Raw genomic sequence first — 23790 nt, 5'->3', positions numbered from 1 at the left:
TGCTTCTATGTTCAGAATTTGGGTTAACCAAAATGGCTTCAGATCAGCGGCATATATATCGTGTACATCTAAATATGGTGTATTGAAATTGGAATGTAGTGGGAATTTATATTTCTCTACCTAACGTGGGTTATTTTAGTAATAATAATGGTAGTTATTATATTTGATGACTATATATATATATATGTGTGTGTGTGTGTAACGAGTTGTATTTTAAGTGATGTGATCAAATGAATAAGTTGGACTACTAAAGCATATGTAAATTAGCAATGAGCCTAGTGATAGAGCTATGAGTTATCTAGTCCAATTCATTATGGGATGATTACTTATTGAGTTAATCAAACTTAAGTGAGTTTAAAAATTCAAACACTAATCGTTGATGGGTTAAATGAGTTTATTTACTTAATTATAATTTTTTTAATTCCCAAAATATTATAATTTTTTCTAATTAAATTTTAAATAATTCAATCCAAATATAATTCACAATGATTGTTAAACTCCAAATATAATATAAAATCACAAAAATACAATACAATTTAAATACAACAGAAGAGAGTATTTAGGATTTTCATTTTTTTAATATAATTTAATATTTATAATTTATGGATTGGTCGGTGAGTCAATGATACTTTTTTTTCTTCATGTAAAATGTAAGAGTACTTTTCCTACACCCCATCACTTTCTTCTTGCACCAACTCTTTTATATTTACTAAAATATTCCTCTCACAATTTGCCCTAGGTAAAGGAGACTTGACCAAATATATTTTTTTTTACTTTTCTCCGTACATTCAAATTTGCATTTAAATTTGAAACCCTGCAATCCATTCCTTTATTCCTTTCCCTCTCCTTGTGTGCTCTCTTTACCTCTCGTGTCCTCTGCTGTGACGTTGTTTTGTCTCTCTCCTAGTTTGTGGTTGTGATATCTGCATATTACTTTTAACATTTAACTCTCTCCATCCATTAGAATAAGATTTGCTCCTCAATTTAAAGAGACATTCACACTTTTTTGTGTCGGATACACTGGACTCAACATCATTTATAATTTTTGTACTTTTCACTCCTTTAATAATCACAACAAATCTAAAATTAAATGCAATTTTTCAAACCCATTTAATTAACTCATCACGTGAGAAAAATATTTTATCAATTGCAAAATTATTTATATAATCATCCTCAATCACTTCATTTATAAAAAAAAAAAAAACTTCCGACACAAAGCTTAATTTTATTTGAGTCCATCAACTCACATCTTAAAATATTACACCTAAAAATAATAATTATCTACATGATAAACATGTTGGTTACTCCATAACTCTCTAAATACTAATAATAATAATAATAAAATGCTACAATATTATAAAAATTAAATAAAAACAAAAAAACAAAATCAAAATAGAAAAAAAAATTTAATCGAACTTGTTTTCGAAATTCATTAGTTCGTTAACTTGTTTTCGTCAAGGAATCGTTGACTTTTAAAATCCATTAAGCAATACGGTTTTCGAAATCCGCCAACTTTTAAAAATTGATGACATCTTAAACAGTTTTCGAAAATTATTGGAAAATTTTATTAAAAGTTTTACCTAAACCTCACACCTCATGCACAATGTCATATCTCACGCACAAACAACACTGCAACAGGGACCACCACGAGAATCTCATCACGAAGGAGGAGCAAGACTATCGCCAAATTAATAACCGGGATAACAACCAATGCGAAAAAAGGATCACAAACGCGAAGAAGAAGAATAAGAAGGCAAAGTGAAGGATGAAGAAGAAGAATAATGAATGTTTGATATGAGGTCATTTAATTTTGTTGATGAAGATTGGTGAAATTTTATTGTGTAACATTTAATTAGCACTATCTTTTTTTTTTATTTAATTCCAAAGACATAAAAGCCTTTTTGGAGTTGCAGGAAGAAAGTGGTGAGACAGAGGAAGAAGCACTTTAAAATAAAACATAATATTATATTAATAAATAATCGTCAAAATAAAATGTTATCAATTAAGTTGGTAGAAAATGGGATTTAAAAAAACAAAAACAAATAGAACTTGAACGATATTTTGGCTGTCATAAAAGAAGGAATTGTGATAGTGTTCAAGTTTGAATGACTGCGACACCTCGGATAACGGTACCACACAGTAGTAATTGCTAATTGTCGTTTGTTTTGAAAGTGAAGTTAATGTTTTTACTTTTTACAGTTACGGATGAAGAAAGATAGAGAAGAAACAGAGGAACTATAAAATATGGCTGCTGCCGAAACGTCGAAGTTGGTGGCGTTAGGCATCTTAAAGGGATCACGGTCCATCAAGTTCAAGTCCGTCCCTGTTTTGCTTCGTGGCTTCTACTTCCGACATCAATGACCAGAGTTCAGAAAAGAATCTTCCAGCGTCCTCTTTAGATGCCGGGTACAGTCTTTAACATTATTTTACTTGCGTTCTTTTAGGTTCAACGTGGAATATGGAAGATTTATAACATGTACTTTTAATTTCTTACATCCCAATTACAAATAAAATATTTGATAATATGGAAGCAGGGACCTTGTGTGTGTGTGGTTGATTTGAAATTTCCTGAAAAAGGGGAGAGGAATTAAAATAATCTTGGGATCGAATTTTACAACTGGGCCTTCTTCAAATCTACAAGTTAACTCAAACGTGAAGTAATTCCCAGGAATCTTTTCATCTCACGTCGTCTGTGTGACTGTACTAGAGCAACCTGAGGAGGAGTTGAGTGCTGTTTGTTCTGTTGTTAAAGTTATCTTGCTGTATTCTCAGTTCTCATTTTCTTTCATTTCTGTCTCAGTTATTTGATTTTCTTTATCATTTTATGCTTTCTGCAAAACGAATGAGAAGCAATTCATCTGATTTGGAACTCGACGTTTGCCATTTAGGTTCATTTTATCTCCAAAAATCTTTGTACCATTTTTGCTATTGCCAATTTTTTTTGAGACATCCTGCATTTAAATTGGGTGCATTTAAGAAGTTAAATAGTGTATTTCATTGCGCATGTACACTAACAACCATTTAGGTTCGTTTTATCTCCAAAAATCTTTTCGTAAACTGGGTTTGAAGTTTGTAACAGTGAACCCTTCAAAATGTGATGGGAATTCCCTGTATCTGTTTTACACACTTGAAGGTTTATCAACAATGGTGGTTTACACTACAATAACTTAATTTTCTTAAAGGGGAGAAAGGAAGCGACCTAGAGTACAGAAACTATTTAGTTTTTTGTATAAATCTGTAAGCAGAGTAGACCTTTTCTAATTAACCCACTCTTAGCTTTTCACAAGATGATACAACCATCCAAAGAAACAAACTATTTCATGCAACCTTTTATTAATTTTGAAAATCCCTCATGAATAACCCAAAATTGTACCATTTTCCTTCTGCAGAGTTGCTATGGCGATTGGACAGCGACAGTTGTTCAGTAATTTTAGCAGAATGGGTCAAGAGTTATTTTCAATATTTCAGCTGGAAAGAAAGAGATTGTTAGGGTTTATCAGCGTTACAATTGCAATAATATTAGCATTCCAGTATTTAGAACTTCCATATGGTGCTGTTCAACCCACTGTATTCTCTGGCAACAAGATTCCAACGTCTGATAGCACTGGATTCCAAGCTGCAGACCTACCATCCAACTCTGAAACGTTTAAAAATATGACTTATTTGAATCAAGAAAATTCTACCGGTGAAAATGCCCTTGAGATTGTTGATATAACCAAGAGTTCTGAGGTAAAAGACACTGATTCAAGCACTGGTTTAATCTCGGAACCAGCGAGTGAATCAAACAGATCTTTAGAATTTGGTGTAACTGATGAAAGTTCCACTGAAGAAAGTATTGAGATATCAAATAATGGTTATGCAACAGGTCAGACAGGGAATCTAGGACTGAGTATTCACAACAATACTGTTTCTCATTCCCCTTCTCATTTGGCTCCTCCAAGTCCAACAAAAGTGAGCCAAAATATTACGCCTCCAATGTTGTCAAATGATTATGATGAAGCTGAATTCACGGAGGATGAGAGGTTCAAGCCACCACAAGATGATGTTAAAATAGTAGAAAATAATTCTTCTGTCAGCACTATGCCCAAGGAGACTAAACGTTCTCAAATACCTGTAGAAGCAACAACAATCTCTAAAATGAATGAGTTATTGCTTCAGAACCGTGCCTCGTATCGTTCTATGGTAAATGATTTAATGCCTTGTTTTTCTCATTTTATGACTTATTCAGTTATTAATCATATTCTTGAGTTCTGTTCTAACATTGCCGACTGGTTTCTAGAGGCCAAGGTGGTCTGCGGCTGTTGATCAAGAGCTACTGCAGACCAGATCAGAGATTGAAAATGCACCAATTGTAAACGACGACATAAATCTTTATGCTCCCCTTTTTCGAAATGTTTCCAGGTTCAAGAGGTATCATTTGATCATTGTGGTTCTATATTTTGTTTCGGAACATGTTTCAGAAGCATCTCCGGGAAGAAAATTTCTTATGGATAACTTTGTGATGATAGTATGATGGACGGTGAGGGAGAGTTGTTATTTATCATTCTGTGAAGTCATAAAAGATAAATTCATCATACAAGATTTAGAATAATTCGTTGAAATTGCTCGATTTCTAGATGTTGAAACTTCTGCTGGGTATTCTGAGAAACGTAACTGTTCCAAAAACATGTCAGATATGTGCAATTGTATGTTTGTGCAGAAAGAAACAATGATATATGAAGCAAGATTCTTATAGAGATACACTTAGTTTTGCTTAACACTGGTATTAATTATATCTTCATTGTATAATTGCCAGGAGCTATGAATTAATGGAGAGAACACTCAAAGTATATGTGTATAGAGAAGGAGCTAAGCCCATAATGCATTCACCGTATCTTCTGGGAATTTATGCTTCCGAGGGATGGTTCATGAAGCAGATGGAAGCTAGTAAACAATTTGTGACTACAGACCCAAAGAAGGCCCACTTATTTTACTTACCATTCAGTTCTCGGATGCTAGAAGAAACATTATACGTACAGAATTCACATAGTTCTAGGAACCTGGTTCAATATCTGAAAAATTATGTAGACATGATTGCGGGGAAACATAATTTCTGGAACAGAACAGGAGGTGCTGATCATTTCCTAGTTGCTTGCCATGACTGGGTATATGTGCTTTTCCAACTTCAATGAATGTGTCTTTTCTTCTTTATCGGTTTCTTATTTGACAATCATTGATACTACTACCACTTTCATGGCATTCATTGTTAAATATTGTATCACCATGCATTGCAGGCCCCTACAGAAACAAAGAGAAACATGGCTAGGTGCTTGAGGGCTCTATGCAATGCCGATGTGAAAGGAGGTTTTGTCTTGGGGAAGGACGTGTCTCTTCCTGAAACTTATGTCCGAAGTGCTCAGAGGCCCACTAGAAACCTTGGTGGAAACCGTGTTTCAAAGAGGAAAACTCTGGCGTTTTTTGCAGGGGGGATGCATGGTTATCTTAGACCAATATTGCTTCAGCACTGGGAAAATAAGGACCCTGACATGAAAATCTTTGGGATACTGCCAAAGTCTAAGGGCAACAGGAACTACATCCAGTACATGAAGAACAGCAAGTACTGCATTTGTGCAAAGGGCTATGAAGTCAATAGTCCAAGAGTTGTGGAGGCCATTTTCTTTGAATGTGTGCCAGTAATTATATCAGATAACTTTGTGCCTCCATTTTTTGAGATGTTGAATTGGGAATCCTTTGCTGTTTTTGTGTTGGAGAAGGATATTCCAAATCTGAAGAGTATACTCCTTTCCATCCCACAAAAGAGGTATCTTCAAATGCAGATGATGGTGAAAAAGGTGCAGCAGCATTTCCTATGGCACAGAAGCCCTGTCAAGTATGATATATTCCACATGATTCTCCATTCCATTTGGTACAACAGAGTCTTCACAGCAAAAGCTAGATAGATCATCTTGAACACTTGGTCAAGGTAGATTGAAACTAGTTTTTCTTTAGGCAGCAGAACATTCTTTGGAGGACACATACAGAATAAGATCTACGTTGGCAATTAATCATGTTTTTAATTTTTTTTATGTAATTAAACTTGTATATATTTGTACCACGTTTTCTTGAATTATTCATACGTATGTTTGGTAGTCTATGATAGCTTAAATTCAGATTTTATTTTTAGCTTAATTATCTTCTTAGTGTTATTATTTATTTATTTTGTCCAACTCATTTAATCTATTAATAAAATATCCAATCAAGTTTTTAAATTTTAAGAATGTAAGGGTGTTTTAACTCTCAATTAAGTTCCTCCTTTTTATAAAAATAAATCAATGTGATCTTTCATATACTGTGTTTGATTCACATGGTGGGACAAACAAGTACTGGTTTTTGTTGTATTTATCTTCTGTTAGTTATGCTGTTTTGTGTCCAGTTTGATAATGTAAGTATGCAAGCACGTGTGCTCATAATAATAAGGCCAAATATACTATCACAAAACACCCTTTTTGTTCAATAATACCTATTTACATTGTAAAAAAGGCTTAGTGAATGCTTTTCATACATTTTTATAATTGTCCTCGTAATTAATTAATTAATTATATTATATATATATATATATATATATATATATATATATATATATATATATATATATAATTTTTATGCTATATTATAAAGTGATTTATGTTTCCTTCTCTGAGATATGCAGGAACCTTATAGTCCTTCTCTACTATATTTGTTAAAATGTATCATTTATTTCGTTAATTTAATATTAGACTTTTAAAAGAGTGATAAATAAACTTAACACCTCTAAAATAAATTACAGTTCCATTTCTTGATAATTGTATTATTATAGTTAATAATATTTTTATTATATATAATTTCATTAAAAAGGTTATATGTTTAATTCATATATTAGCATTTCATTTGTTAAAAGAAATAAATATATTATATTTGATGAGCATTATAAGATAAATATATATTTTTTAATATTTATAAAAATATTATAATAATATCAATTAATTTAAATATTAAGGCACAAACCCACTAAACTCAGTCGAGTGGAATAACATTTTTAAAATACTAGTTACATATTTTGTTTTATTTAAAAATGATTGTTTTAATATTTTATTATTTTAGTTCAAAGTTAAGATAATTTCACGTCAGAAAGTTCGAGTCAGATTTGTTTTAATATATATTAGTCATATGGTTGTTGTATAAACAACACTTATGTCTGTTTGACTATGTTATACTAAGTATTAAAAAACTGATTTTATATTTTATTTGTTAGTAAATATTAGTTTTTAACAATAAAATTATTTTTTTGAGTTTATATGGAATATGTTTATTTTATCTGTTATCATAAATATGTTTTAGATTGATTTTGAGAAGCCTAATACTCTATATTCTACTTTACCCAAATCTCGATAAAAGAGTTTTATCTTTAGTGTTTGGTTGTGATATGATAATATACTATATAGTTTTAAATCATCGTTATCAATAAATAAAATATTTTACAGGATTATTACGATATACAATTTTTCAATGTTATTTATGCATAAAGGTTGTGTTTCTCTTAGTTCGAAAATTAAGTGTTTTTTTTTTTCTCATTTTTCTGTCAGTATTCAATCTTCAAGTCTTGAATAGTTTGTGTCTTCTTTAAAATTCGTAACCAAGTGTCTTCCTTAATTATGATGATGATAGACAATCCTCTAACCTTGAATAGATTCAAGCGTAAAGGTTGAGCTAGATGTTCTAAAAACTTTCTTGAATTGTCATGTCATTTCAAAGGATATATATATTTATATATATATAAAAGAAAAAAATCTAAATATTGAACTACTTAATGATAAAAATTGTTTTAATGAAACAAGATTTTTTGAATAAAACAAAAATTAAGGATAAAGATAATAATAAAGTAGGTAAGTTTTCTTTTTATTTTTATATTATCTAATAAATGAATGAGTTATTTGATTGAACATTTGAAATTAAGAATAAAACATTTTTATGTGAAAAACAAAAACAAAAAGTAAAAATATTAAGAAAGAGTATAAATAATTTTAAAAACTATTTGATTTACGAAAATTTACAGATTACTTAAACATCACCACACACAAAAAATGTGTAATCAAGATAAAAAAATATGTAATCAAGTGATAAAAGAAAAACTATCTTGAATATATGAGTGAATTATTTGAATATAAACCAAACCAAACAATTAAAAGAGATGAAAAACAATTTGTTAAATGAGAATTTGAGTTTTAAAATTTTAAATTGTGGAATTAATTATGAAAAACCTGCCGAAAATATTGACATAATGAATTGCATGTTTTGTATAAGTATTAGTACTTCTAAATAGAGGTGTAATACTTGTTAATTTAATGTTATGTTTTGATTAGAGATATAAATTTTTGTGAACTCATTATAAATTCTACTAAACACAAATTACTTCGAAATTTAAGTGGTGAAAATTGAAGAAAATTTTTATGAAAAAACCATTTTTTAGTAAGTCCATAAGTGAGCTTACCTTATCATGATGGATCAAGACCTGTGAATTGATTTATCTTTTATGATCAGATAGAAGATACACGAGTTTTAGTATCCGAATTAATGTAGAGATCTGAAATTGAGTTTATGTGTGTAGTTAAAACTATTTTAATACATATAGTTTGTATGAGATGAATTTATATATATTTTGAATGTTTATAAATTATATAATTGTATGGTATGATTTTGATTTAAGAATATTTATAATTATCATTGGTTTATCCATTATCTCTTATGATTGTTATACTTCTCTTTTATTCTAGTTATTATTATAGTGTGAGGAGATGATGGAGTGAGATTAAATTAATTAAAATGTTTTTTTATAAATAAAAATATGTATTACAAACTATCAAAATGTATCCCCCTTAAATTTTATTTAACCAAAATAATTATAATAATTATAATGTAAAAAACATCCTTATGAGGAGAAGCATATAATAATAATAAACATAAAGAGAAGGTAAAGGAAAAATATATAATCTGTATTAAAAGTTTGGAAAATGAAAGTTACCTGTTATACCAGAGTTAAAATTTGGACGTAAGTGTCGGACTTATTCGCATCTTGGTACCTTAATTTACTCCGATCTTCCATTTCTCTGTTCCCTCCTTCCTTATAGATCTTTTTCCTGTTTTTTTAACTTACTACAGAGATAGTAACAGACACAGATCCCATCACCAACCTATGACCTTTGTTACTCCGTAGTCCAATCATCCTGTTACACCTTTCTCCTCTCTTTCTCTAACCTAATGAATCACCCAGTCTCTTCTAAGAAAAAGACTTTCTCTTTCACCTTCCCATTGAAAACCCTCGCAAAAGTTATTGACTTTCCTCGGTCAATCTCTATGGGTCTGCTTCATTTCTTCTTCTGATCTCTCTACAATGATGAATTAGCCAGTCTTGCTTCCTTTTCTGAGTTTTCTTTTCATGGATCGGGGGTTTAGATTTCTGTGTAAGGCTGAAACTACGAGATTAGTTTCATTTGTAGGAATGGCAGTGGCTATAGTTTTAATGTTTCAGTATTCTGAACTTCCAAGTGGTAAATTCTTATCTTCTGTTACTACCAAGATTGCTAGTTTTAGAATGGATACATCTTTGGTTGATTCTAAAGTGGAGGGTGACAACATGCACCTAAATGGTTCAAATTCAAACTCTAAAGATGCAGTGGAAGAGAATGCAGTTAGTCGTGCGGACTCCCTCTTTCACAATGGCAGAGATTCAATTACTGCCCCTGCACCAGAGAAAGCTAAAGGACTTACGGATAGTGTTGTTAATTTCTCAACCAGAAATGATGTTTCTCCAATTGGTAGTGCTCCGGAAAAGCAACTTAGTTTGACATCACAAGGGGCTGCATCACCACAACCTATGGTGCCATTGCCCAACAGAACATCCTTAGACTCGGAAACGGATTCAAGAAGTCCTGTGGTATCTGTCACTTCAACTGCAACTTCGGTGAAATCGAATGCATATACTGTGATCTTTCATATACTGTGTTTGATTCACATGGTGGGACAAACAAGTACTGGTTTTTGTTGTATTTATCTTCTGTTAGTTATGCTGTTTTGTGTCCTGTTTGATAATGTAAGTATGCAAGCACGTGTGCTCAAAATAATAAGGCCAAATATACTATCACAAAACACCCTTTTTGTTCAACAATACCTATTTACATTGTAAAAAAGGCTTAGTGAATGCTTTTCATACATTTTTATAATTGTCCTCGTAATTAATTAATTATATATATATATATATATATATATATATATATATATATATATATATATATATATATATATATATATAATTTTTATGTTATATTATAAAGTGAATTTTGTTTCCTTCTCTAAGATATGCAGGAATCATATAGTCCTTCTCTACTATATTTGTTAAAATGTATCATTTATTTCGTTAATTTAATATTAGACTTTTAAAAGAGTGATAAATAAACTTAACACCTCTAAAATAAATTACAGTTCCATTTCTTGATAATTGTATTATTATAGTTAATAATATTTTTATTATATATAATTTCATTAAAAAGGTTATATGTTTAATTCATATATTAGCATTTCATTTGTTAAAAGAAATAAATATATTATATTTGATGAGCATTATAAGATAAATATATATTTTTTTAATATTTATAAAAATATTATAATAATATCAATTAATTTAAATATTAAGGCACAAACCCACTAAACTCAATCGAGTGGAATAACATTTTTAAAACACTAGTTACATATTTTGTTTTATTTAAAAATGATTGTTTTAATATTTTATTATTTTAGTTCAAAGTTAAGATAATTTCACCTCAGAAAGTTCGAGTCAGATTTGTTTTAATATATATTAGTCATATGGTTGTTGTATAAACAACACTTATGTCTGTTTGACTATGTTATACTAAGTATTAAAAAACTGATTTTATATTTTATTTGTTAGTAAATATTAGTTTTTAACAATAAAATTATTTTTTTGAGTTTATATGGAATATGTTTATTTTATCTGTTATCATAAATATGTTTTAGATCGATTTTGAGAAGCCTAATACTCTATATTCTACTTCACCCAAATCTCGATAAAAGAGTTTTATCTTTAGTGTTTGGTTGTGATATGATAATATACTATATAGTTTTAAATCATCGTTATCAATAAATAAAATATTTTACAGGATTATTACGATATACAATTTTTCAATGTTATTTATGCATAAAGGTTGTGTTTCTCTTAGTTCGAAAATTAAGTGTTTTTTTTTTTTTTCATTTTTCTGTCAGTATTCAATCTTCAAGTCTTGAATAGTTTTTGTGTCTTCTTTAAAATTCGTAACCAAGTGTCTTCCTTAATTATGATGATGATAGACAATCCTCTAACCTTGAATAGATTCAAGCGTAAAGGTTGAGCTAGATGTTCTAAAAACTTTCTTGAATTGTCATGTCATTTCAAAGGATATATATATAAAAGAAAAAAAATCTAAATATTGAACTAGTTAATGATAAAAATTGTTTTAATGAAACAAGATTTTTTGAATAAAACAAAAATTAAGGATAAAGATAATAATAAAGTAGGTAAGTTTTCTTTTTGTTTTTATATTATCTAATAAATGAATGACTTATTTGATTGAACATTTGAAATTAAGAATAAAACATTTTTATGTGAAAAACAAAAACAAAAAATAAAAATATTAAGAAAGAGTATAAATAATCTTAAAAACTATTTGATTTACGAAAATTGATCGATTACTTAAATATAACCACACAAAAAATGTGTAATCAAGATTGTGATAAAAGAAAAACTATCTTGAATATATGAGTGAATTATTTGAATATAAACCAAACCAAACAATTAAAAGAGATGAAAAACAATTTGCTAAATGAGACTTTGAGTTTTAAATTTTTAAATTGTGGAATGAATTATGAAAAACCTGTCGAAAATATTGACATAATGAATTGTATGTTTTATATAAGTAGTAGTACTTCTGAAGAGAGGTGTAATACTTGTTAATTTAATGTTATGTTTTGATTAGGGATATAAATTTTTGTGAAGTCATCATAAATTCTACTAAACTCACAAATTACATCGAAGTTTAAGTGGTGAAAATTGAAGAAATTTTTTATGAAAAAATCAGTGTTTTTAGTAAGTTCATAAGTGAGCTTACCTTATCATGATGGATCAAGACTTGTGAATTGGTTTATCTTTTATGATCAGATAGAAGATACACAAGTTTTAGTATCCGAATTAATGTAGAGATCTGAAATTGAGTCTATAATGTGCGTAGTTAAAACTATTTTAATACATATAGTTTGTATGAGATGAATTTATATATATTTTGAATGTTTATAAATTATATAATGGTTTAATGTCTTAATAGGTCCCTATTTTTGTTCAGAATTTGAAATAGGTCCCTTTATTTTTTGGCGTCTCAATTGGGTCCTTATTTTTGTTAATTTGATGGAAATAAATCCTTTCCGTCAATTTCATCAAACGGCGTTAATGAATGTGTGACGTATTCATTAACGCTGTTTGATGAAATTGACGGAAAAGATTTATTTCCATCAAATTAACAAAAATAAGGACCCAATTGAGACGCCAAAAAATAAAGGGACCTATTTCAAATTCTGAACAAAAATAGGGACCTATTAAGACATTAAACCATTATATAATTGTATGGTATGATTTTGATTTAAGAATATTTATAATTATCATTGGCTTATCCTTTATTTCTTATGATTGTTATACTTCTCATTTATTCTAATTATTATTATAGTGTGAGGAGATGGTGGAGTGAAATTAAATTAATTAAAATGTTTTTTTTATAAATAAAAAATATGTATTACAAACTATCAAAATGTATCCCCTTAAATTTTATTTAACCAAAATAATTATAATAATTATAATGTAAAAAACATCCTTATGAGGAGAAGCATATAATAATAATAAACAAGGTAAAACTATCATAAAAAGAAGGTAAAGGAAAAATATATAATCTGTATTAAAAGTTTGGAAAATGAAAGTTACCTGTTATACCAGAGTTAAAATTTGTACGTAAGTGTCGGACTTATTCGCATCTTGGTACCTTAATTTACTCCGATCTTCCATTTCTCTGTTCCCTCCTTCCTTATAGATCTTTTTCCCTGTTTTTTTAACTTACTACAGAGATAGTAACAGACACAGATCCCATCACCAACCTATGACCTTTGTTACTCCGTAGTCCAATCATCCTGTTACACCTTTCTCCTCTCTTTCTCTAACCTAATGAATCACCCAGTCTCTTCTCAGAAAAAGACTTTCTCTTTCACCTTCCCATTGAAAACCCTCGCAAAAGTTATTGACTTTCCTCGGTCAATCTCTATGAGTCTGCTTCATTTCTTCTTCTGATCTCTCTACAATGATGAATTAGCCAGTCTTGCTTCCTTTTCTGAGTTTTCTTTTCATGGATCGGGGGTTTAGATTTCTGTGTAAGGCTGAAACTACGAGATTAGTTTCATTTGTAGGAATGGCAGTGGCTATAGTTTTAATGTTTCAGTATTCTGAACTTCCAAGTGGTAAATTCTTATCTTCTGTTACTACCAAGATTGCTAGTTTTAGAATGGATACATCTTTGGTTGATTCTAAAGTGGAGGGTAACAACATGCACCTAAATGGTTCAAATTCAAACTCTAAAGATGCAGTGGAAGAGAATGCAGTTAGTCGTGCGGACTCCCTCTTTCACAATGGCAGAGATTCAATTACTGCCCCTGCACCAGAGAAAGCTAAAGGACTTACGGATAGTGTTGTTAATTTCTCAACCAGAAATGATGTTTCTCCAATTGGTAGTGCTCCGGAAAAGCAACTTAGTTTGACATCACAAGGGGCTGCATCACCACAACCTATGGTGCCATTGCCCAACAGAACATCCTTAGACTCGGAAACGGATTCAAGAAGTCCTGTGGTATCTGTCACTTCAACTGCAACTTCGGTGAAATCGAATGCAACTGGTTCGGTTTCCAAGGATGGAAAGTCAGGTTCTTTGCAAGGTAGTAGTAACATGACAGTCAATAATGGTAAGCCTGTGAGTGCAAAGAATTCCAAAAGGAGACCATCTAAAGTTGTTTCAATATCTGAGATGAACTTGTTATTGCAGATTAATCATGCTTATTCCCAGCAAAAGGTATGTTTAGGATGGTTGGCCGTGTATGCAAGTGTAGATTGAATTATATAGTTAGATGAGTTTTTCTAATTTATTCAGTTGTTGTTTGTAGAAACCAGAAAGGAATTCAGGGGTTGATCTAGAAATATTCCGTGCAAAATCAGAGATTTTAAATGCACCCATCGATGTGAATGATTCAAGACTTTACCCACCATTGTACAGGGATGTCTCCATGTTCAGAAGGTATGATAAATAAATATCATTTTCAGTGCACGGATTCTACTATTGAGCCAAACCACTGCAATGTGATTGAATGGCCCAAATTCTAGTTGAATTATGTTATTGTCCTGATCTGACTTATCAAATAATTATTTCTGAAGAATGTACTGAATCTAATCAGCGATAAAAATAAGCAGCTTAGTATATCTTAGTGAAAGACTGCCATTTAAAATCTATGAAGCGCATACAGGGCTCTCCAATGGCGTATCTTCGTGTCCTACAACACTTTTTAAACACTCCAATGAAGTGTTGAATTTAAAAAAAAAAATCTTTTTTGCTATGAATCTCCTCCAAACTATTGTTAATGAGGGTAGACACAGTGTTTGTGTCCGTGCTTCATAGTTGAATCTGGTTTAAGCGCACCTTCTCCTGTAGATTTTTCACCTGCATATACCTGAGTTTGATAATTGAACATTTAAAGATTTCACTTGCTAATTTGGTTTCAATGAAACGAGTCATTCGTTACCAAAGCTAGCTTTTTCCGTGTCATATACAACAAAATTAAATTAGCAGAATATATGACATACACAGAGAAATGTAACTAGGCTACATCAAGTTATAATGTGGAAAGAGCATGAAGATCAAAACTTAAGAGAGAAAGATTCGGTTTACATATTGTTTTATTAATTTCTATGCGTTCCTCTGCCTCGTGTAAGTTGAGTACCACGCTGTGCATGTCTTCATACAAGAACTTCAACCAACAATATCTGCATTCTGCAGGAGTTATGAACTAATGGAAAAGAAGCTCAAAGTTTTCATCTACCCGGATGGAGACAGACCAATCTTTCACGAGCCCTTACTAGATGGAATATACGCATCCGAAGGCTGGTTCATGAAATTAATGGAAGCAAACAAACAGTTTGTCACCGGGGACCCTGAGAAAGCTCACTTGTTTTACATTCCTTTCAGTTCTAGATTGTTGCAGCAAACTCTGTATGTACGTAACTCACACAGACGTTCCAACTTAATTGAGTACATGAAAAATTTTGTGAACATGATTGCTGGAAAATATCCTTTCTGGAATAGAACTTCTGGAGCAGATCACTTTGTCGTTGCTTGCCACGATTGGGTACGATTCTGTGTTTATGCAAATTATGATCAATGCATTTTCTGCTTTTTGCTTCCCCTCTCATCTGAACAACAATTTTCTTCATACAATTTACAGTAATGAATTTGTTGTGTGCCTGTGTTCCCTTCTCCCTCTTAAATTGCAATCTGTAACATAGTCTCACTCATGTTGAGGAAAATTCTCCCCCAACTATAAGGTTGTGACAAATAGCATATGTTACAGTTCATATTATTAGTTGTGAACTAGTATTTCCCACATTGGCATGCCTACACCATTATGATTAAATGATTTAACTTGTGTTGAAGCAGTATGAGGAGTAATTGAGTGGAAGAGTATTTAACAAGCACCATTTGTCAGGCTCCTGCAGAAACAAGAGGGCGCATGCTTAGTTGCATCAGAGCCCTCTGCAATGCTGACATTGAAGTAGGATTCAAGATAGGCAAGGATGTTTCTCTTCCAGAAACATACATAAGGTCAAGTGAGAATCCTGCAAAAAACATTGGGGGCAACCCTCCTTCTCAAAAGCCTATATTGGCTTTTTTTGCAGGAGGTTTGCACGGTTATGTTCGGCCTATACTGTTGGAGCACTGGGAGAACAAAGAACCAGACATGATTATATCTCGAACCTTGCCACATGTGAGGGGCAACAAAAACTACATAGAGTTCATGAAGAGTAGCAAATTCTGCATTTGTGCAAGAGGTCACGAGGTTAATAGCCCGCGTGTGGTAGAGGCTATATTCCACGAGTGCATTCCAGTTATCATATCTGACAATTTTATTCCTCCTTTCTTTGAGATTTTGGACTGGGAATCTTTTGCTGTGTTTGTCACCGAGGAAGACATCCCGAATTTGAGGAACATTCTGCTATCGATTTCTGAAGAGAGATACTTAGAGATGCATAAGAGGGTGAAAAGGGTGCAAGAGCATTTTATCTGGCATGCTGAACCTGTAAAGTATGATTTATTTCATATGCTTCTTCATTCAATTTGGTACAATAGACTCTTTCAAATAAACCAGACATGATGATCATGCATCAATTTATTGTAGGATTGATAACTTATGTTTGGTAAAAGGCATGAGTTATACAAATGAAGCAAGAAGAAAATGATTTGAGAAAAAGTCCATTTTTTTTCTAGAGGGTCATATACAGAACAACACATGATAGAGTTTGTCCAGAACAATGTTAGTGTTTGAAGAGAAATGATGAAGATCTTTGTATTGTATACTTGGCCAAAGCATAAAACTGTTTATTATTGACATCAGAAGAGAAAACTCACTTACTATTGATGAACTGCTTGTAAATGGTCCCTCGTTACTTTGAATTTGATGTCATTGTTAAGCAAATTTTTACCAAAATATGTTGTATACAAAAGTAGTGTCATGAGTTTTAATTTAATGAATGCAATTTTTTCACTTATTAGAAAGTACTTTCTGCATCATAATATATCAATTAATATGTTTATTGATTATATATATATATATATATATATATATATATATATATGTGTAACTAAATAAAATGATTTGGTAATCATCCTGTAATTTTTAGAATTGATTAAAGAAATGCTGAATCATTGACTAGATATTAAACAATGTAAAAATCTATTAGATAAAAAATTAATTAAAGAAAAACACTTATTTGGTTTGACACAAAAATTAGGAAAAGGCGTTAAAAGAATTAATATATTAGAAAGAGTAAATACAGGAAAAAAAAACTCTATTTTCAATAATTTAGCACTAAAATTCATCATATGTTGATAAATTTTCAGAATGAAAGTTTGCTAAATTTATTAAAGCTTTGACTGGCATGACCTTCATCTTGATTGAAAAACTTGGTGAAAATATTAAAATAAAAATATATCAGATCTTCATTTTTACTTATAGAAAAAAAATCTCATTTATATTTAATGTAACAGATTAGCTCTCTTGATCAAAATGCTGATTATAAATTTCTTTCCTTTAGTTTTCTTGGACATTGTTTTCCTTTTCATATAATAATATAAATAGTTGAAATAACACAATAAAATAACGGAATTTAATATTAACAAATAATAATATACGTTTTTAAATTAAATAATTTTAATGAACTAACCTTTGTATTATTTATTCTTTTGATTAATTTCAATTAAATATCCTTATTTTCACTTTATTTTTTAATAGTTTTTCGGTTAAATAACTTTTATTTTCAATCTACCAAACAACCTTATTTTCAAACTTTTATTTTTATTTTATTTAGATAAAATAAAATACAATAAATTATTAAAGATGAGAGATAAAAGATATGAAAAGAAATAAAATAAAGAGAAAAAATATAGATACAAGAGATAAATAGGGAAAAGAAAAGATAAGGAGATAAAGAAAAACTTTGAAGAGTAAGTATACAACAAAGATTCTGATAGATAGTGATATATAATAAATTATGGTTGTTTATCTTAGTAAAATTTAATTATATCATAAATTAGATTATCATAATAAATCAGCCAACATTATAAATCAAGATTTTAAATAAATCTAATTATAACTATCTTATTTATACGGTTAATTAGTTAATTGTTCTTTTTAATATCATAGGTTTAAAATATTTTTTAATATGAATCAAATATCAATTGATTAAACAAAATGTGATCAAATTGATATATTACAAAAATTAGACGAATAAAAAGAAAGTATTTAAGGATTTAGTTATATTGAACTGTAATATAGATGAAAATCATGTACTCACTATATTGTTTAACATAAAGTAATTTTTCATAAATGAAAACTCTGATTTTCTTTTTATTTTCTCCATGCTTAAATGATTGTAATAAATCAACCATTCAATAATCATTGTTAAAAGTACAATTATCAAGTATCTACCAACACAACTGAATATATATATATATATAGAGAGAGAGAGAGAGAGAGGGTAATGGATAATCTTATGCAAGATTCTCGATTGAAATAATATCTAATATTTGTTATCTCTTTTAGCATTTATTCATTATCAGATTTTCAAAAAAATATTCTATCAATATCTTGGCCTTTTAAAAGATAGATTTTCTCAACTATTTAAAGGGATACTTTACATTCACATTCACACTCTTTACCTACACATCTTCATAACTTCCGGTTAAAGTTCTCACTGCAACTTTTCCACCAACAACACAGAAACTAGTTACTTACATTTATTTTCTGGTAAGTAAAATTTTATTGATAACTAAATAAGGAATGAACTTTTTAAATATGTAAATGTTTACGAGCAAATTCTGTGAAATTGAATTATTTTTAAAGTTTATTTTTTAATAGGCTTAATAGCTTCTTTTTTTCTATTTTAGATATGCTTATTTTTTCAAAAAGATTTTTAGTTTGAAAAAAATATCAACTTAATCTTTAATTAATAAATATTATGTTAACGTCGTTTATTCTTTTAAATAGAATCAAACGAAGTTAACATAATGATAGAAGAGGACATTGACACAATATTTACCAACTGTTAAATAGAATCAAACGAAGTTGACATAATGATAGAAGAGGACATTGATACAATATTTACCAATTCAAAATCAAGTTGACACATTTTTCAAACCAGAAATCTTTTTGAGAAAAATAAACAAATTTGAGGACAAAAAATATTACTAAGCCTTTTAATATAATACATAATCATACATTATGAATTATTTTAAAAAATTTCTTGTTTAGTTACTTCGTAATCCTTTATAAAAATATTTATTATATATTAAACATATTATTTCATCTATACAGTGTCTATTAATGTTTAGTATCAGTTTAAAGTTTTAATGTTTAGTATCAGTTTAAAGTTTTAATGTTTAGATTAGTTTATGCTTAAAGTTTATTTATTGACGTATACCAACCCAACGTAAACAAATATTTTTGTTTAACAATTTAAAATTTACATGATTATCTCAATAATTCTTCCAATAAATTACATTTTTAGTTTCTAAAATTTTAGGGAAACTCAAAATCTTAGGAAAATTATACCAGTCTCTCAAATTTAACATTTATATATATATATATGTTTTTTTCAATTTTAGAAGACCAAAACACCTTAAATTGTCAAGATTAAAATCAAAGTTACCTTAAATTTGAAGAATTAAAAATATTATTATCTGTTTATGAAAGAAAGGGACATGGATGGAGGCGTATGTGTATTTAAGCTGTTACACGTGTTCTGACATCCATACGTTAAAATGAGTGAAAAAAACAATGTTTGAAAAAGTTAATAAAGAGTGGTCCCCACCTTGAAGTTCTCTCTGTTCGCTGAAAATCTTCACGGTCTTTCAAGATCCAACGCTGTTCTGAATCCACCTCTGTTTACTCTGTTTCTACTTCTTATCAAATCTCATTCGCACTCTTATGATCTGTTTTTACTTTTGAAGGTAACCCTCTTTTTTCTCTTTGTGTTGTGAATCTTCACAAAGCAGAGCTAATATATCACCGAGAAAGCCAAAGGCAAAGGTAATGATGGAATGAATAAGAACAAATCTGAGATGAACAGGCAATGAATTTTGTGAATTGGATCTAATCTATGGACTATTGTAGGTAATTGGCAAAGGTGTGTTATGGCTACAGAGATCAAAAGCACTATGATGAGGGTCAAATCAACTACCCCAGATGTTTCTTCCAAGCCAAAGATTGATTCTTTAGCTCTCAAGAAGAAGGTCATCAGCTCAATCAAACACCCTCCTGTTTCTAAGACGAAATCTGTCACCACTGTCACAAAATCTGAGGTATCATCATTCTCAACAAAAATTAAAAACTATAAACACCCCCAAAATTTTCAATTGTTGAATTGAATTTGCTTGGTTTGAAGTTAGGACTTTGAATTTATGGGTTCTGAATTCGGCGGCTGATCTTCGTTGACTGTTTGAAATTGCATTGACTGTTAATTTTAGATGTTGCTCTGCTTATTGCTTAGGGTTTAGAATTCATGGATGTTCCAATAAATACACAACATGATCTAGGAGAACTTGGATTTGATCTGTGTTGCATATGAATTTACTTATTTTTTTCCTTAAAAACGTGGTACCATAAAGCATTTATTGTTCTCATAGTTAATTTCAATTAAGAAGAGTTGTATTCTAACAAGTATTTTTTGTCCTGCATAAACTTGAAGGTTAAATCAAAACCGATAACACCATCATCGAAAACAATAACAACATCATCGAAAACAGTAACAACATCATCAGCATCATCGAAAAAAATAACAAAGACAAGTACTTCCAAAGTAAGAGAAAAGAAAGTCTACAGTCTGCCTGGCCAGAAACATGATCCTCCAGAACAGGTATTGAATCTACCTTTTTTTGGTTCGTAGAATTCACAAACCAAAGTCTACATATGAAATCGGCTCACACTCATTCTTGTGTTTTTTTTTTTCATGATTTATGTTGACAGAAAGAACCCCTGAGAATCTTTTATGAATCATTGTCAAAACAGATACCAACAAGTGAAATGGCGGAATTTTGGTGAGTTTTCTTTCAAACATAGAATTATTAGCCACCCATTTTCACTCGTGTTATTAGATGTGAGCTTTTTTTTGTCAAGATATGTGCCTAGGCCAACTTATACCCAGGATAACCATTGCAAATGTTCTGTTTTAGTAAATCAAATTAATGTTTCATCCATTGCATCAAATTTCCTTAATTGTTTGCAAAAATCCTGTACTGTCTACTGATAAGTGACTTTGGTTAAGAACATGCTACATTCTCCATTTGTATCACTAACATTATCTTTATCTAAACAACATTCTAAAGATTTGGAACTGAACATTTTAATTGTTTTCCCAACAACACCATGATGAAGTATGCTAGCCCATTTTCCTCTACTTTGTTTCTCTTCATTTCATAAAGAGTGGCATTTGTTGTAGAAAAACAACCAGAAGTATCAGTTCATCTGACAAACTCGTTTCCTCAAACGTGTATCTTGATTGGTATACAACTTCATTAGATACTTATTCGACGAGCTTTCTTTCAGAGAAGATAGCTTATTCATAAGTTTAAATGCTGAAATAAACTCCCTTCTTTAAGTTCGAGTACGATCTTCCAAATTCTTAATTATAGCTTAAGCTTCTGGGCTTTTCAGTTCATTCTTCTAATAAAATGTAAAATTTTGGCACACGTAACTTCTACATTATCCAGTGTCCTGGACCACCCTTCAAGCATATAGGACTCTTGCATAATGGAATTTGTTTGAGATGCATTATAGAATTATTCATAAATCTTTACCTCATAACTTAAGCTTTTAGGATTGATGGTTCATGACAGCAGTAAAACTCTTTGTTGGCCGATTCCAATTTGCCATATTGACAATGAAATACCCCTAAGAATTAGGAGTGTTACTTACTTATATGATTGAACTCGTCAGATATTGTAAAAAAGTTACATTTTTCTTCTTCCTGTGACTTGTCCGTTATTATATATTCTGTTTATTCTTTTTTAGGAAAAAATACTTTATTTTGTTTGTTTGACCTAGTCTTATGAGTTTTTGCTTATTTCTGTAACTGGCATTCTCTTGTCATGTCTGTAAAGTCTGCAGACTGGTTCATCATCATTCTGTTTCTGTCATAATACATTCTCTAAGGTAGAAAACCTCTTTGTTATACTACAGAACAGTTTGTGTCCAAGAAAAACACTGCTAGCACACTTTCATTATGGCACCTCCCTATGCTTTCCTGAAGCAAATTTTTATATGTTAATTTTAAATGAACTAGCAACTTGATTCTCAGATGGATATGTGGTGACTAGAAAGGTAGTCAGCATACAGAATAATTGACAAATAAAAAATTACTAGGAGCTTGAAAGATCAGCAACCTTTGTTAGGAAGCTATCCTTACTTGGAGAAGCATTGTTTTAGCAAATAATATCCTTAAGAATATATGAACAAAAATCAAATGTATAATTTGTTACTATATTCATTCTTCTGAGAGCCAAATTTGGATTGAAATAATGACCTCATAAATTCAATGTTTCTTTCATTATATTATCATATTATTGTGTATAGTAATGGTTCAATCAGTATGAATACTTCAGCATTACAGAGAATTTTTAAGCAGTAGAATCATTATACAAATCTTGAACGATGGTGTTTTGTGTTGTATAAGGAATCTTATAGCTTGATTTTTTGAATTCTGGTGGATTAAATCTTGCTCAAGAATGACAAATATTAAGGTATATATCCCTCAATTTGCAGGTTAATGGAACACGGGTTGCTGTCTCCTGAAAAAGCCAAGAAAGCATTTGAGAGAAAACAGAGGAAGCAAAAGGAGCTCCGAACAGGAACTCCTGTGAAGATATCGAAGCCACCAACCAAGACTGCAACGTCACAAAAACAACAACAACAGATATCAAAGAACGGAGACATAAAAGCCAAGAAAAGAATTGTGAATGAGAGTGATGACGACGACGACGATTTCATTTTAAGTCATAAAAGAAGAAAATGGTAAGAGGAAGGGAAGACTCATAATGTTTATTCAAAAAAATAAAAATAAAGGAAGAACTTTTGTACCTTGTAAGACAACCTAAAAATTCTCAGATAAAAACATTCTTCATGTTTTTAACATACTCATACAATAATGTACATGCAATTTACATGTCTCTCAGAATCTGCGTTATGACAATGGAAATTGCTTCTCTATGTTACCTCTGTGCCTTGAGATTTCACCAACATCTACTTCCCGTTTTGACTACTTTCTCTTCTTTCTTCTTGTTTTGGTTTCATCCAATCGATATTATAATTCTTCACACGAATTAGTTACAACATGTTAACCAGAGAACATGCGTTTACATAAATAAACATCCTTTATACATAAACATAGACATCAATTGAAACTAACTATCTATTCCTAAAAAAGCAGAATTAGAATTAATGAATTATCTTTTCGTGTGAGGAAACAAGTGCAATGTTTTAACTTTCCATAAAACACATCAAATTTAGTTAATATAACTCTTCTTGAATACATATGAAGTATTTACAAACAATTTCTTTTCCATACCTAAGCTACCCTTCGTCCACAATATTTCAGTAAAATAATTATCATTTGATAAACCCCATTATCATACTCACAGTTTTACATATGCAAGTGAATATCCACAGGTTTAAGACACACTCTTCTTATTTTTCTTCATTTACCCTTCACAGATCCTTTCCCATTAGCTTAAGTTTGCCGTCAATATAACTTCAAAATCAAATTTAAAATGAATACAAAATTTTAAACAATAACTAAACAAAATATATAGAATGCAGACAATGGATATGATTTAAAGTGAAATTTTAGATTAAATCGTGATAGTGTTTAAAAATAAT

The 23790-nt window shown here is 30.2% G+C and overlaps 3 protein-coding genes across 6 annotated transcripts; all 3 read left to right on the top strand.

Moving 5' to 3' along the window:
- The first annotated feature begins 2247 nt into the window (after positions 1–2247).
- On the top strand, positions 2248–6168 carry LOC124846921 (putative glycosyltransferase At5g03795). 2 transcript variants are annotated; one of them, XM_088107016.1, is made up of 6 exons: positions 2253–2406; positions 2535–2723; positions 3390–4182; positions 4280–4410; positions 4796–5144; positions 5274–6168. In XM_088107016.1, the coding sequence occupies exons 3-6, from the start codon at positions 3397–3399 to the stop codon at positions 5937–5939; spliced, it is 1932 nt and encodes a 643-aa protein (XP_087963142.1). In that variant the 5' UTR covers positions 2253–2406; positions 2535–2723; positions 3390–3396; the 3' UTR covers positions 5940–6168. The 2 variants fall into 2 exon arrangements, with proteins under 2 accessions (XP_047180250.2, XP_087963142.1); XM_047324294.2 differs by lacking the exon at positions 2535–2723 and having other exon boundaries at positions 2248–2406.
- A 6986-nt stretch (positions 6169–13154) lies between these two features.
- On the top strand, positions 13155–16779 carry LOC124846917 (putative glycosyltransferase At5g03795). Of its 2 annotated transcripts, XM_047324287.2 has the most exons (5): positions 13155–14165; positions 14257–14387; positions 15144–15492; positions 15850–16445; positions 16540–16779. In XM_047324287.2, the coding sequence occupies exons 1-5, from the start codon at positions 13449–13451 to the stop codon at positions 16598–16600; spliced, it is 1854 nt and encodes a 617-aa protein (XP_047180243.2). In that variant the 5' UTR covers positions 13155–13448; the 3' UTR covers positions 16601–16779. The 2 variants fall into 2 exon arrangements, with proteins under 2 accessions (XP_047180243.2, XP_047180242.2); XM_047324286.2 differs by having other exon boundaries at positions 13158–14165; positions 15850–16779.
- A 2899-nt stretch (positions 16780–19678) lies between these two features.
- On the top strand, positions 19679–23126 carry LOC124846919 (uncharacterized). Of its 2 annotated transcripts, none has more exons than XM_047324289.2 (5): positions 19679–19868; positions 20032–20219; positions 20606–20773; positions 20884–20954; positions 22678–23126. In XM_047324289.2, exons 2-5 carry the CDS (start codon positions 20052–20054, stop codon positions 22928–22930), a joined length of 660 nt encoding a protein of 219 aa, XP_047180245.2. In that variant the 5' UTR covers positions 19679–19868; positions 20032–20051; the 3' UTR covers positions 22931–23126. The 2 variants fall into 2 exon arrangements, with proteins under 2 accessions (XP_047180245.2, XP_047180244.2); XM_047324288.2 differs by having other exon boundaries at positions 19680–19947.
- The last annotated feature ends 664 nt before the right edge of the window (positions 23127–23790 follow it).

This window comes from Vigna umbellata, chromosome 2 (genome assembly GCF_029865625.1).
Source record: "Vigna umbellata cultivar VRB3 chromosome 2, Vumbellata_1.0, whole genome shotgun sequence".
Taxonomy (NCBI): Eukaryota; Viridiplantae; Streptophyta; class Magnoliopsida; order Fabales; family Fabaceae; genus Vigna; species Vigna umbellata.
The sequence above is the reverse complement of the archived record's forward strand: the minus strand, read 5'-3'. Positions and strand labels throughout refer to the sequence as shown.

What these genes read in the sequence shown, in the direction of transcription:
- LOC124846919 (XM_047324289.2), top strand. Translation starts at nt 20,052, where the DNA reads ATGGCTACAGAGATCAAAAGCACTATGATGAGGGTCAAATCAACTACC. An exon ending in CCACTGTCACAAAATCTGAG is followed by an intron (nt 20,220 to 20,605) that starts GTATCATCATTC and finishes ATAAACTTGAAG; the next exon opens with GTTAAATCAAAACCGATAAC. An exon ending in AACATGATCCTCCAGAACAG is followed by an intron (nt 20,774 to 20,883) that starts GTATTGAATCTA and finishes TTATGTTGACAG; the next exon opens with AAAGAACCCCTGAGAATCTT.
- LOC124846917 (XM_047324286.2), top strand. Translation starts at nt 13,449, where the DNA reads ATGGATCGGGGGTTTAGATTTCTGTGTAAGGCTGAAACTACGAGATTA. An exon ending in ATGCTTATTCCCAGCAAAAG is followed by an intron (nt 14,166 to 14,256) that starts GTATGTTTAGGA and finishes TGTTGTTTGTAG; the next exon opens with AAACCAGAAAGGAATTCAGG. An exon ending in GATGTCTCCATGTTCAGAAG is followed by an intron (nt 14,388 to 15,143) that starts GTATGATAAATA and finishes TGCATTCTGCAG; the next exon opens with GAGTTATGAACTAATGGAAA.
- LOC124846921 (XM_047324294.2), top strand. Translation starts at nt 3,397, where the DNA reads ATGGCGATTGGACAGCGACAGTTGTTCAGTAATTTTAGCAGAATGGGT. An exon ending in AATGTTTCCAGGTTCAAGAG is followed by an intron (nt 4,411 to 4,795) that starts GTATCATTTGAT and finishes TATAATTGCCAG; the next exon opens with GAGCTATGAATTAATGGAGA. An exon ending in TAGTTGCTTGCCATGACTGG is followed by an intron (nt 5,145 to 5,273) that starts GTATATGTGCTT and finishes CATGCATTGCAG; the next exon opens with GCCCCTACAGAAACAAAGAG.